Source organism: Brienomyrus brachyistius, chromosome 10 (assembly GCF_023856365.1).
Source record: "Brienomyrus brachyistius isolate T26 chromosome 10, BBRACH_0.4, whole genome shotgun sequence".
Classification (NCBI taxonomy): domain Eukaryota; kingdom Metazoa; phylum Chordata; class Actinopteri; order Osteoglossiformes; family Mormyridae; genus Brienomyrus; species Brienomyrus brachyistius.
This window is the reverse complement of record NC_064542.1, coordinates 20,570,432-20,584,817: the sequence shown is the minus strand read 5'-3', so window position 1 is coordinate 20,584,817 and position 14,386 is coordinate 20,570,432. Positions and strand designations below refer to the sequence as shown.

Here is a 14,386-nt window from a genome sequence, read left to right as displayed (position 1 = left end):
ATTTGCCTACGTGTGACTGAGTTGATAAGGAACCACAGTCCACTGCACCCAGACTTCCCCAAGCCAGTTTCTAGGCTCTGTATCTCACCAGTACACGTAATGGGTTTCTTTGTTGCAAACAAGTAACTCACAGTTGTGTGAAAACTGTGTCATTATTTATTTACCAGATATGAAGCCAAAACGGAGAAGCCATGTGTGAAAAACTAAGCACCATGATTCAGTAGCTTGTCGAACCACCTTTAGCAGCAATAACTTGAAGTGATCATTTTCTGTGTGACTTTATCAGTCTCTCACATCGTCGTGGGAGAGTTTTGATCCACTCTTCTTTACAGTGTTGCTTCAGTTCATTTAGGTTTGCGGCCATTCGTTTATATACAGCTCTCCTAAGGTCCCGCCACGGCTTTTCAGTCGGATTGAGGTCCGGACTTTAACTGGGCCATTGCAACATCTCTATTCTTTTCTTTTTCAGCCATTATGTTGTAGATTGTCCTGTTCCATGACCCGATTTCGGCCAAGCTTTAGCTGTTCGACAGATGGCTTCACATTTGACTCTACATTATTGGTATACAGAAGAGTTCATGGTCGACTCAGTGGCTGAAAGGCGCCCAAGGTCCTGTGGCTGCATAACAAGCCCAAATCGTCACCCCTCCACCACCGTGCTTGACAGTTGATATGAGGTGTTTATGCTGATATGCTGTGTTTGGTTTTCACCAAACATCTCCACTTTGGTCTCGTCTGTCCAAAGTTCCAGGAGTCTTATGGTTCGTTCATATGCGATTTTGCAAACCTAAACTGAGCTGGCATTTTCTTTTTAGAGAGAAGAGGCTTTATTTCCAGTATCAAGGCGTACCATGCTGCAGGTCATGAACGATGCTTTTGTTAAACTACATTTCCCTTTCGGCAACGCCATCTTGTCGACGATCATGCAACCAATCCGCAGCGATGACTTCCGGCCTTCGGCGTGTTTTTCCACCGAAACTTCGAGAAGACGGTCGCCATTTTGAGACTAAGGACGAGGGAGTGCTGTTGTCGTTTCATATCGTCAGGAAAATAAGGATTGTTTGCTATTTGGTATGCTTCATCCCTTATTAGAGGTATGAACATCCGACTCTATTAAACTTTCTATTTAATAAAAAAATATTTGTTTCTCCGTTGCTTAACAAATGTACAGTATCCGTAAATGAGAACAAAAGGCTGCGCGAGCTGGTTATATATTTCGATAGTTATGTAGCTGAAAGACAAACTCGGAGCTGTTTTATTTAGCGCTCGAAGCTAAACGCAGACCATCTTTATTTAAAAGCGGATTTTACGATGACATCGTTCAGCTCGTTAGGCGGGATTCAGCATTTATTTTAAATTTATTTTAAACGTTTTGACGTCGATGGGATTAAAACCAAGGCGTCGAATTTGTGTCCCCTTCTATCTTGTTATATTTGATTGTAGTAAGTAACCGGGCCGTGGTAGTAAATGTACCGCAGGGTTTGAGCGCATTATTCGGGGTATTTTTATTTATTTTTGTGTCCCTGTTTGCCAGATGCGCCAGTCGAGGCAGATGGACTCTCCGGAACGCTGGATGCCGGAGCGAAGCTGGGAGGAGAGACTGGAGAGCCGCAAGCGCCGCAGGCGGGACTCGCACAGTAGCGAGAGGGAGAATAAGTCCCGGAGGTACCATCACCACTACAGGGCCTACGATGGGTACGAGAGCCTCCCCGCGGGCCATTATTCATCTGTTTACGTACAAGCAGCACAGGCCTTGGCCGATCTTTTTTGCCCAAGATGTCCGACCAGGCGAGGCAGTGTGTTGATTACTAAAGGCCATCGGCGTGGCGAATCACGTGACTCACTGCCATTTCTCAGGCATTACCTGGAGGCGAAGCCTCTAAGCGACAACTTGGAGGTCAAGGAGCGCAGGCACCGGGAAATCATTGGGGTTTCGCCCTGCAAACGGCGGGAGAGGGACAGGGACTGGCACCACTACAGCAAGTCCTCAGGCCTCAGTGGGCGCAGCAGCCATAGGCGCCACCGGGGGCGCCGGCGTAGCCCTTCCCACCGCCGCTCATACTCGGTATGTCATGGTCCATCTCACCCGGTGTCCTCTGTTTGTTCGCATATTAGGCACGTTAAGGCACCTCCCCCCTTTAATCTAGCTATATTTCTTATTTTTTAGAAACTCAAATGCTCACTGACATTTAACAGTAGCTGTGCATGTGTTTTTTTTTGCTAAATATGTCCATTTTAATGTTAGCATTTTATATATTTCAATCAGTTAAAATCTGTTAGTGAGACTGATGCATTGTACAAGTAGAGAGATTAAATTAAGTAGTATGTTTAAGATTAGATACTGTGCAAGTATTTTTGGGACTGTACTTAAAAGAACGTCCTTAAACTTTGGGATATTTCATGCGATGGAGTCCACTTAGAAACGTAACTTGTAAGAGGGAAAGGAATGGGGACAAGTAGTATGTTAATGTATATTATATTGTGACATTGTTATATATTTTTTGAGAAAGTCACATGTCTGAAAACCTGTTGCCATGTTTCTCTTCTGTAACACAAACTACGTGGGGCCCCTGTGCATTTCTCGGGGATGAATTTGAAATTGCTGCTGTGGCCTGGCGCGGTATCTGAATGCCCGAATATCCCCCCCGCTGAATGAATGAATGGCGCGTACTGGTCTGGCCTGGTTCTCGCGGGTTTATGGTGGTGATGCTGGTGACCGATCCCAGAGGAGTCATCGCAGGAAAAGATCCAGGAGTTTTGAGGATGATGAGGAGGGTCATCTGATCTATCACAGTGGACACGTGCTAAAAGCAAGATGTATAGAACATATACCTTTTTTTGTAATCTCTTTTGTTTTGCCAGAAAAGTCTTTGCTAGTTTAATAGGCTAGCTGGGGGGCTTTTATTAACTGATATTATAAATGATTTTATATTTTTGAGTAACTTTAATTGTTGAATTAATACCAGTAAAAGCTAGTTTACCATATTATACATTTGATTTGTAAGACTACTTCTCCCAGTGTAATGCTAAATCTATTTATGTAGCTAATTTAAACTCTATACTACTAGACTGCATTTGATCTTCATATTCTGTTGCTTGAGCCCAGTTTGTGGTTTTAACTGCCTTTCTTTATTCCTGTAGATGAGATTGTGTGCACTTTAGGAGAGGGGGCCTTCGGAAAAGTGGTGGAATGCATCGACCGTTCAAAGTAAGTTTTAGGGGGTTCTGCTTGACCTGCCTGCATCACCCTGGCCTGCTGCCTTCCAGTTCCCACAATGTGTCTGTTGTTGCAGGGGTGGTGCCCGAGTGGCCCTGAAGATAATAAAAAATATTGATCGTTATCGAGACGCAGCTCTCTCTGAGGTTGAGGTGTTGGAGCAAATGAACTCCCTTGACTATGACAGGAGATAGTAAGTACCTCGCCTTCCCGTCAGCCTTGGGAACGTCGATCGTGTCCTAATGGGAGTTGCCGCCTCTTACTTGTCAAAAAAAAAATTCTCTTCCCCTGCAGTGCATGTGTGCGGATGTTGGACTGGTTTGACCACCATGGGCACATTTGCATTGTGTTCGAACTGTTAGGTTTGAGCACCTATGACTTCCTTAAGGAAAATAGTTTTCTGCCATTTCCTGTGGATCAAATCAGGAAGATGAGTTACCAGATTATCAGAGCTGTGCACTGTGAGTACTTGCATGAATAATTACCCCTTTGACACATTACAGTACTTCAAACTGGTTAATGTTTGCTTTGGCTGGTTTTCTGATTTTCTCTGTAGGTGATTTTGTATGGAGAGATGGCTATACGGTTTTGAAGTTAAAACATTGTAGGTTTTCCCTTCTTAAACAGCCATTTTATTTGTGAATGTAATATCTGTCTCTCTTCTCCTCTTAAGTTCTCCATCGGAACAAATTAACGCACACTGACCTGAAACCGGAGAATATCCTCTTTGTGAATTCTGAGTACTCGATGGAGTACAATGCCAAAATGGTGAGACGCTGAACGGTCAGGTTGATTGTAGCAATCCCTTCTTTTTTGCCTGGCTGAATCCGTTCCCTCTTTGTGCGCTGTCTCATGCTAAGGCACCTACTGCATCAATGTCCTTCTTTCAAATCCAGAAACGAGATGAGAGGACCTTGAAAAACCCAGACGTGAAGGTGGTAGACTTTGGAAATGCCACGTATGAGTATGAGCACCATACTTCTGTGGTGTCGACCCGACATTACAGAGCACCAGAGGTTATACTTGGTGAGTTTGTTCAGTATTACACCGCCTGTTTGTTTGCATGTTTGTCTGGGGTGTTTCCTTAGTAAACAAAAGGAACCTGTCTCTTCAGACTTGGGCTGGAATCATGCGTGTGATGTCTGGAGTCTGGGCTGCATTGTCCTTGAGTATTACCTTGGAGTAACGCTGTTCCAGGTAAGCCCCCTTGTGTCAGGAAGCGGTACTGATTATCCGCTGCTGCGCCTCCCGTCGTTAACATACTTTGGTTCTACAGACTCACGACAGCAAGGAACACCTGGCCATGATGGAGAGAGTTCTGGGTCCAATACCTGCCCATCTTCTTCAGAAAACCAGGTGTGTTTGGTGCTGTTGATATTCAGTGGGAGCTTTTAGGAAGGCATCTTATGATGGAACGTCACTGATCTGCGGTTCTGCGGTCTTGCAGGAAGCAGCGATATGTTCGTGACGGACACCTGGACTGGGATGAGCAGAGCTCTTCGGGCCGATACGTGAGGAAGCAGTGCAGGCCACTTCGGGTGAGTGCGCTAGAGAGTACGGGGATTAAATGAGTATTTTGCGGAGCTAAAGACCGTTCTCTAAAACCACTTCCGGAAAATAATCTGTATTTATTCTGCGTCATAGCAATACATGGCCTCAAAGCGCTCTGAACACGAGCAGCTGTTTGACCTCATTCAGAAGATGTTGGAATACGACGTGTCCAAGAGAATCACCCTGGACGACGCCATGAAGCACCCATTTTTTGAGCCCCTTAAGAAAGGGAAAAGAAAGTGACCAGTCAGTTGCTCATACCCTTTACTTGACTCTCTGGGGGAGATTTTTTGCAGACTGCATCAGTCCACATTTTGTTCATCCTAATGTTGAATGTGTTTATGTAGCATTTTGCTGGGGAAATTATTCAAGTGTCTTTTACAATGTAATTTATAGCTCTTAGATGTGGGTGTGTATTTTCTGTTTAATGTCAGGACATTTTTGTACTCTTCAAAATACTGTATGGTTGATTGAATAAAATTAACATGAAGAGAATGCTGGTGGTCCTCATTGTTACACACGCATGCACCAGGGGGCGGTAGAGTACTTTGCTCCGAAGGGAAGACGTCTTCTAGCATGATGAGATTAATGATTTGACGTCAGATGACATTGCTGGCGCGTCTAGGCGGGCACTCTCCACCGATGCTGTAAATATAACTTGGCGACAGACAAAAAACTGTGAAGACCTTTATTTGTGGTGTAGTTTCTGCGGTGAAGCGCATAATGTTGCCATATTGAATTCCTCTACTGGTAATGGAAAAGGTCACAAGTCGCGGTATACAGCTGGCCAGAAGATGCCGAAAGTTGTATGAGCTACTGTCCGTTATTACGTGTAAGTGCCCTGGGAGGCAAGTGTGATTCAGTTTAAGGGACTGAGTTTCGAGCCCCGGAGGGTGACTGACATCACATCTTGGACTAGTTTAGCTCCTCTGACTGGTATATCACACGCTACTATGTTATCGCCTCTCTGGAGAAGATACATAGTGACTCTCGGCTTTTATTCTCAGTTATTCCACATGAAAATAAGACGCGGTTTTGTACCCGAAGCTGATTTATTTTGCTGTCAAACTCATCACTGGTCTGACGATCTGCGTATGAAATCGGTTCAATCACAAACACAAATGTGTTACGGGAACCAATAACACTTATGCTTATAATAAGTATTATAATAATACTCATGCTTTGCAAAATGTAGGAAATTCTGGTGGTGTCGTTAAAGCCTTTCCTACGATGATATTAAGATACCATGAATTATGATTCCTCAATTTTTACAATAAAAAATAGGTATAAAATATATCGAGATAATTAGAAAAGGCTATCTGGCGCTCTGTATTGCATGTGTTTGACGAAAATGAAACCGTTTAACGGTTTAACTCTTGTAATTGGTATTATAAAGCTTACAGTATTTTAATAATGTCCAGCTTTAGCAGAAGTTGGTACCACAATGTCATTAAACCGTAGTAAAATTACAAAAGGGCGGTGATTAATTAGTTTTAAAAACTAAATAGGCATATGTTCAGCACCAAGGACAGAAAATAGCCAAATGCTTCGAGATGAAACCGTTCTATTTTGTCCAGCACTTAAAACAAGGTCAAGATTAACTAGAATAATTCAACTTTGGGTTTTTAAAATAATCTCTTCTGTCACTGTTCCACTAAATAATAATCCCGTCACATCCATTCAATAATCGATGAATCTGTCCATCCTTTCCGTGCCCAGTGCGTAACACCATTAATTTAGATGCATGTTTTCATTTACATGTCCTTTTCGATATCAATTGTCGTAATTGGTCAATTTGCGAAAAACCCGCAGGGGGGGCAGAGCCATTTGGTTTGCCGTTATCTTTCGGCGAATGCAGGCATGACAGCGGGGGCTTAAACCACAAACGAAACAGCAAGGGAATCTTGGCGGAAACTGCATAACTAACCATCCTTTTATTGGGTTACCGCCTTTTTGGGAAATGACAGTTAAAATATGTTTTGGTTATATCTACGAAATCACGAAAAGTGGCTTAAATCGTGGTTACCTCGTTGTTGAAATAATTAGGCTATATATCTTCGTAACCAGCCAGTTGTTACGTATTAATCACAGTTTGTAATTTAACCGCACGGGTGAGGAGAACATAAAGAACAGAATCATTTTTTTAAAACGCTTGTCAGCCTCATAATTGTTTCCGTAAAGTATCGTAAATAACTACTAAGCGCAGCTCTGCCTTTAGTCTTTACCCACGTGGTTACTGGGGCGGGCGCATCACTGCTAACTATGAAGCAAGTAAGTCGCAGCTCAGGTCCGCTCGCTATAAGCAGAATAACCTGAGTGCTGGTGCGACTTCAGTCAGCTGCAATATTCGTTTTTGGCAGTCGGTGCGAGGAGTTATCAGTGTGCATTGCTCTCATAAATACAAAAGATCTGCAAACTTTACATTTCTATTTTTTGTACTTTTTACTGAGGAGCAAACTGTCCGGGGATTGTCTTGTGGCCATTGCAAAAAAAAAAACGCAAAAGTGTCACACTCTTTAAATGTGAGGAAACTTTTGCTCAGGGGCTTCAGCAAGTGATTTTGTATCAAAAGCTGCTTGAATCCCAGAATCCCCAAGAATGGCTTCTGCGGAAAACACTACAGATTACAAGCCATTATTTGGCCGAAGTAACCCTCGGTCTCTGATTTTCAGCTTTTTGTTGACCATGCCGACAGTTGTGTGCTTCATGCTGTCTCTGACTTCGATCGCAATTTGCGTTTTGATGACCTCTAAAACATCCCAGCTAGAACTTCGCTTGCAGGCGCTGGAGATGGAGAAAGCGCTGTCCCCAGAAATCTCTTTTCTGGGCAAAGATGGGAATGTAGTACCTGGACTTCGGGACACGATTGAGAAACTTGTTGAAGAGGTAGGTGGATTAATGTGCATGTCAACGATGACGAGCGCCTACTTTTACATCCAGATTTGGCGCTTCATTTACAAGTTTATTAAAACGGCACTGCAAATTTTCCCAAGATTAACTTGCAAACTCAAATTAAAAACAAAGAACATCACTTGAACAGCTTTGTCTTTTTTGTAACGATTGCGCAAGTTGGCCTATATATATATGATTTGTTTAACTGTATTTCTGAGTGAAGAGCCCTTGTTCTGTTATTTTGTCGGAAACGATACATTCGAGGTTTCAATGTCGTTGAGTGACACGCTCGTATAATTACACAGCTGTTCTAAAGTTTAGCATATAGTTATCTTAGCAAGTTCTGAAATATCACAATTATGTAAGAAGTAAGCGTTACTGAACTTGAAGCTGTCCGGTGAAACGTAACTAATGGTTGTTTTTCCACGCATCAGTGCAATATAGATTAGTTTGTTGCAAAATTAATGAACATGTGTCCTTTAATGGGTTTCTGGGGATTTAGCAAATATGTTCAGCCTTTTTTACCCCTTTTTTTTAAAAAAAGCTCTAAGTTCATATCTTGTGAAATCCGGGCTTAATTGAGCGCAGCGCTCGCTCCGTTCTGACATTCGGTTTGGATTGAATGAGGTTCGCTTTAATGGTTGTTATTTAAAAACATCATTTAATACTCAGTTCAGCAAGTAGCACAGGGACCTGTTTTTTTTATGTAAAATGACAAGAAACATATTTATCCAAAACAAAGCGCGATTCAGCTCTTTAAAAGTAACATATGGGTCATCTTAAAAAATCGCGCAATGCCTGTAATTTTAGTATAACTAGGGAAGCGGTATGTTTAGGCTAATCGCATTTCATTTTCACACACACACACACACACACACACATATATATATATATATATATAAAATTCAATAATGTATGATACTAAGAACAGGTTCTTTCATAATTAAATCAATGCTTCATTTGCACTCACTATATATAGCTCACTAGCCTGTAACCTATAGACTGCATGCTCGGGTTTATTTTTTTCACGCGTGCCGCAGTTTATATAATTTTTCGAAATAATGCAGGTAGTGCGGCTATAATTCGCAAGTCGAGCGTTTCCCTACGCTCCCTCACTCTTCCCCCCCTCCTGCTTCCCTCCACAGAGGCTGAGCGAAGCCCTGCCGAAGCAGCGCAAGGCGAGGGAAGCGCTGCAGCCCTGCTCCTGCCCGCCAGGTGCGTCGCGGCGCCGCGTCCCTTTCCGCCCAGGACCGTCAGCACTGGGCTCACATCTCAGTGTCTGATCATTTCTTTCTTTCTTTCTTTCTTTCTTTCTTTCTTTCTTTCTTTCTTTCTTTCTTTCTTTCAAAAACTATATTCTGCTTTGGTAGTACGTGAGTAGAAATCTCCATCAAGGCGTCATTTATCTTTCAAACACATACGGATTTAGTTTTGTATATATATATATATATATATATATATATATATATAAAATTACTGGTTCACATGCCCCTTTTCCAGAGTACGGATGAAAATAATATTGGTTACAAAACAGCGTTATGAACGTATTTCATTTTGCATTATTAAGGTCATAAGAGATTTTGGTCCTTCCATGGCTGCAAGAATGCGGAATGCGTCTGTTTTCGCGTTACTTTCCCGACTCCCGCAGGGTGGCGTCCAGCCCGATCGGGAGCGGATGGCAGATCGTATCTCTCTCAGGCAGAGGCCACACTGCCGTTTCCCCCCCTGATGTCAGTAGGACCACTGACAATTGCATCACAATTACTCTTTTGTTTCCGCTGAAGACTTGCTCTTCTTCAGCCAAGAAAACGAACAGCAAAGAATTCCCTTTACAGTCCTTTATTAAATGTCTGTTTAGCCATTTGCAGGAATCTCTTATCCAAATTAGTGCTGTGGGTAGCCTGGGTCCATCCCCGAACCCAGCCTTGACGGGAGACTGCTGAATCCCTGGACACCAGGCCGAGGGGGGGTACTCTGGATAGGATGAGATTTTTTTCGGTTTTCTCTGTCCTCTTTGCTCATCTCCATGCCCTTTTTTGGTTATCTGCTGGCGATAGCCGACTCTGCAGTGTGGCCCCTTGATCTGGAAACTCAAACTCCCTGAACGTTTTGGCCAGCAGCAGGAGCTCTGAAGCGTGAGCGTGACCCAGACTGACCCCAACTCACTGCCCTTGTTAGGATTACACTCAGCGTGAGCAATGGTGTTTTTGTTCCCCGCCCCCCCAATCCACTGGATGGATTTTGAACCCCCATGATGCATCCGGATGGCGTAACTCTTTGGTGGGGTTAGTGTGTGTTTTGGCAGCTTGGGGGTGGCGGGGTGGGGGGCCCACCTGTGCTTCCGTAGCAGCAATGAGGTGCTGCTTCGACATGGGATGTTTCTCTGCTTGTTGAAGAGAGATTTAAGGCTCCACATTTACTTCTCCAGCGAAGATGTGACTCTTTATCCCAGGTAGGCCGGACAGCACTGGTTACAACCTGTGTTACAGCCTGTTCATCGATTGGCTCCATGTTTTTAGCTGTATTTCTGGGCTTGTGATACATAACAGCTGTATGTCGTTGCACCCATCTGTGCTGTTTGCATTTCTGTTCGTGGTGATGGGTAAAACACCCATAATCCCCAGCTTCATCTGCCTGCAGCAATTTCTTGAATTTGGCTCTTTTCTTGGGAAATTAAATAGACCCTGGGACACTCAGGAATCTCGCAGACGTGATGCACCTGTATTTTGTTCAGACTGAAGTGGACCTTTCGGCCAAGGACCAATAATTAGAGGCACAGAAGGGTCCCAGAGTGACCCGTGTTTATCCAAAATTCGTGTTCATCTTGGGTGCATGCCCCGCCAGGTCAGATGCGAGGGCCTTTCATTACGTCACGACGGGGAATCTGATCACTGTGGTGTACACGCTAGAGCTGTCAGGGTGTTCGTCTGAGATGTGCCTGCTTGAAATGCAGAGGGAGTCACCTAAGCACACGTCTTTGTAAAGCGAGACGCTCTTTCCATTTAAGAGCGGCAGGAGCTACCCGACACCCAAGGCGTGCGGTACTGGCTGGAGGCAGGATCAGAAGGCAATGGTATTTTTGTTATGGGAACAGATGGGGCTGCAGTCCTTAATTCAGTGATCCCCAATGTCGCCCCCTAGAGGTCAAGACTGAAATTGCAGGGTGGTGTGTGGAGTCCCAGTGAGGTTTGCCAAAGGGAGCAGGGATGCTTAAAAAAGCTAGTAAAAGACAAAACAACTTATTATGGGCGTTCACAAAGACAGATTTACTTGGGTATTTTTTAAATGGTTCCTTGTGATTTTTAGTTCATCTTGATTATATTAAGATCAGATGGCAGGGATTTAAATTTGAGCGAACTGAAATGATACTGGCGGATGTCATATGCTGTAAGAATCCAAGAAAGCCGACTTGCGGCCGTCTGTTAAAAAAAGCTCAGGAATCCTGTGTAGCGTCACTCCTGTGTGAAGCCTATTTATAACCCACTGAAAACTCGGGGTAACACAATAGCTTCAGAGCGTGCCTAGGCCCCTGCCTGGATTGAGACATACCAGGGGGTGCCATGTGACGTGGGGTCAAAGGTCACCGGTAACCGCTGGGAACTCCCAGCAGGTCACCTCCACCCGTCCCACTTTGATTTCTGGGCTCCTTCTCTAAATGGATTTTGTGGTTACCCCCTCCCCATGGGTACTTTCGGTACTTTCACTTTTCCATTGACTTCCGGTCAAGTACCAGTACCGAAAGTACCAAACCAGCTGGGGTACTTCTTTGGTGCTTCTTTGGGGTGGGACTGGCAAACGTATTTGCTGTCGATTGGTTATGCAATCGCTGGAACACAAAATACGACCGGCATCTTTTGAAACACACAGCGAACAGCGAGAAACAAAATAAAAAGCAGTAGAAACAAAAATATTTAAAAAAGTAAAATGGAAGGATGGACAAACACAGGCTTTAATCGCCATATGGTCAGATGAACAGATCCAGCGGGATTTGGATGGCGGGTATTGAATTGGGGCAGACGCGAAACACCCAACAATGCCGCTTGAAGATAAAAAAATTTAAGCAGGACTACAGGAAAGTGAAGGATCATAATAACATGTTTGAATACAGCGGAAAAAATACTGCATCGCGCTTTGTGATGATGTCAGTCAGGGGCGGTCACTGATGATGTCATTTGGTGCCGGTACCAGTTTTTACACCAGTGGAAAACCGACACAAAAGAAGTACCATACTTTTGGTACCTTATGGAAGTACCGATATTACCGAAAGTACGGTACCTGGTGCGGTGGAAAAGCACCCTATCATTTAAAACTGCCAGCTGTCACTGTAACCCCTAATACTTACTCACACAGTGCCTTGATTTAACTTCCATTATCTTCCTCCTTGTATTTACATCATCAAAGGACCCCCCCTCCCCCACCCCCGTTCATCATCACCCATCAATTAAAAAGACCTGTGTAGACAATAGCTCTGCACTCTCACCTGTTCCCTGTGTCGTCCTTTATTACCTTCATTTTTGGGGGGGGTTTACTGCACGTGTGGGTAACCACAGGTCGCCTGCAGTCTTTACCTTTCAGGCGAGGATGTTTCAATATGAGGCAGTGGCCTCCCTCTCAGGTCAAAGTGGGTCTATTAATCACCAACAACCAGAGAGGGGGCTTCTAAGGCTCATTATTAAAGGGGCCTTTCCACCAAGGGGGAGGTCACCAGGCGCTGATCTGTGTCCTGAAACTGGCACCCCACCGATTAGGCTGCCTCTCTTGGGGACTCGGCGCTGATCTGCACTGTGGATTACAGTGTGACCTCACAGGGACTCGCCCGCGGGTCCCCAGCACGGGGTCCCGGGTTCATTTAGCCCACTATGTGTACACATACACAAATACCCCCCCCCCCACACAGAAGTAGAAATTGCTGGACGTACGGCTCCCTAAAGTAGCAGGAAATGCACACAAGAACCCCCTGACCGCTGCTTCAGTAACAGGCAGTAAGACTCTGTGAGAGTAAATTTCCAGGGGGGAGCACCAGCGGTCTCACTGTGGACCTTCCCAAAAAGCCTGGCAGCCATGGGGGGGTGGTGGGGGCATGGGTCTGTCTTCCGTCAGTGTCCTTACTTGACCTCTGGCCAACCCCCCCCCCCCCCCCCCCCCCGCACTAGGCGGACCATCACCCTCTCGCCCCAGGGGGGTACAGGAATGTGGGATGAGCTCTGTCCCAGGCTCTGGGGGGGGGCAGCCAGGTGATAGTTCCCAGGCTCTCTTTGCCGGTGCCTTTTCTTAAATCGCACAAAGACCTTATTACTTATAGGCCAAAAAGAAAAGCAAATTCTGCAGCCAGCGTATGGCCACAGGCTGAATGGTACGCGGCCGCACAGAATGGACGCTGTAATGGAGAGCACTCCACATTCTTCTCTCATGCCGTCCTTATTGACTGCCTGCCTTCATTGTTGTCCTGGTTGCCATGGCAGTGACACATCGCCCCCCCGCAATGGGGTGTACAGTCAATGTAGCCTGCGATCGGCGCGTTTTCCACATGTGGGCGCCGTCGCCCATGCGCCCCCCCATCCCGCCAAGCCGCCGCACTCAGCATCTCAGGTGTTAGCGATTAGCACGAGCGCCCGGCCATCCCATCTCCCCCAAGGTGATTGAAGCCATCTGGGGGGAGAGCTCGGCGTCAGGGAGCTGTGAACTTTGTCACTTCTGGTGTCTGGGTGGGGGCGCGTCAAACACTGGGAACCAGTAGAGGATCATGATTCCCTCTTCTAAAACATATGCACCCACACGCGGGCACGTCAGTACATCCAGGACAGATCTTCCCGATGCTGGTTCTGGTCGGGGTCCAAAGAGAGATCGGCTGTCTTTTTGGGCCCCTCCAGGGTGGTTTATGCGCCGATCTGGTGCTTGAATTCCCTCCCCTGCCCATGGAGTCTTGGCCCCTCCATCAGCCCTTGCTTAGCTGTCCTCTCTCTACTGTCAGTGATGGACCCCCGTCTCTCTCTTAGAAGAACAGGAGGCCCTGGGTTGTAGGTTTGGTCTGCAGCCCCCAATCTCCAGTGTGTTTATAGACTTGGCCAGGCTAGCCTTCTATGCCGGGGACAGTCTGTGCCTCTCAGGGGTCCTGCTGAAACGTGGGTGGCCGTGGCGTGTGCCTGTGTGTATTTGGTGGTGGTGTGGGAGTGGGTGTATCCGGTCCCCCTGCTCAGGAGTATACGATGTGGGGAGGCCTGTTCCTTATTAGGTAAGCTTTTTGGTTAACTTGTTCCACTGCATCTCCCAAAAAATCACCATCTTTGGGGACACTGCCACGCTCCAGGATGGGGAAGGACGCATGGAAGACAGAATGGGGATGCGACCCCACTCAGGGTGGGGCCGGAGGGTGCCACACGGTGGGGAGTGATGTCTGCAAGGTCATCCTCGCTTGAGAAGAGCAGGATGCTGACTTGCCATAATTATCATAATATAAGGGACTCGAATTTTATCGTCACTTTCAGGAAAATCCCTCTGTTTACACGAGACACGCGTTCATGGGCATGCTGTCTGTCTGCATCCGTACAGGGCTTGGGCTGGAGGTCACGGGTGCAAGGGCTGTTCTCAGCCTTCTTACCATGAGATTTTTGGTCGGCCTCACATACCTCCCATTAATAATCAGGACAAATTGTCAGAGAAAAGGTGACACTTGACTCCTGCCATTTTTCTGGGTGTTCTGGGAACGTATCTCTGCATTTAACTATT

The 14,386-nt window shown here is 45.7% G+C and overlaps 2 protein-coding genes across 3 annotated transcripts in view; both read left to right on the top strand.

Annotated features, from left to right (window-relative positions):
- The first annotated feature begins 963 nt into the window (after window positions 1–963).
- clk4a (CDC-like kinase 4a) lies at window positions 964–5,263 on the top strand. Of its 2 annotated transcripts, XM_049027676.1 has the most exons (13): window positions 964–1,094; window positions 1,535–1,695; window positions 1,858–2,065; window positions 2,727–2,817; window positions 3,142–3,208; window positions 3,294–3,410; window positions 3,512–3,678; window positions 3,891–3,985; window positions 4,114–4,243; window positions 4,332–4,414; window positions 4,494–4,573; window positions 4,665–4,755; window positions 4,862–5,263. In XM_049027676.1, exons 1-13 carry the CDS (start codon window positions 1,074–1,076, stop codon window positions 5,009–5,011), a joined length of 1,461 nt encoding a protein of 486 aa, XP_048883633.1. In that variant the 5' UTR covers window positions 964–1,073; the 3' UTR covers window positions 5,012–5,263. The 2 variants fall into 2 exon arrangements, with proteins under 2 accessions (XP_048883633.1, XP_048883634.1); XM_049027677.1 differs by lacking the exons at window positions 964–1,094; window positions 1,535–1,695; window positions 2,727–2,817 and having other exon boundaries at window positions 1,925–2,065.
- Window positions 5,264–7,010: 1,747 nt separating this feature from the next.
- col23a1a (collagen type XXIII alpha 1 chain a) overlaps window positions 7,011–14,386 on the top strand; it is a 117,682-nt gene continuing 110,306 nt past the window's right edge. Inside the window, exons 1-2 of the mRNA XM_049027666.1 lie at window positions 7,011–7,654; window positions 8,806–8,875. Coding sequence (XP_048883623.1) covers window positions 7,367–7,654; window positions 8,806–8,875 — 358 coding nt within the window. The 5' untranslated portion in view covers window positions 7,011–7,366. The remainder of the gene's footprint in view (window positions 7,655–8,805; window positions 8,876–14,386) is intronic.

Bases quoted from the DNA above. Each gene is read 5' to 3' on its own strand.
- clk4a (XM_049027676.1), top strand. From the start codon at position 1,074: ATGCTTCATCCCTTATTAGAG. The intron at 2,066-2,726 runs GTATGTCATGGT...GACCGATCCCAG, and splicing joins CCCACCGCCGCTCATACTCG to AGGAGTCATCGCAGGAAAAG. The intron at 4,244-4,331 runs GTGAGTTTGTTC...CTGTCTCTTCAG, and splicing joins AGCACCAGAGGTTATACTTG to ACTTGGGCTGGAATCATGCG.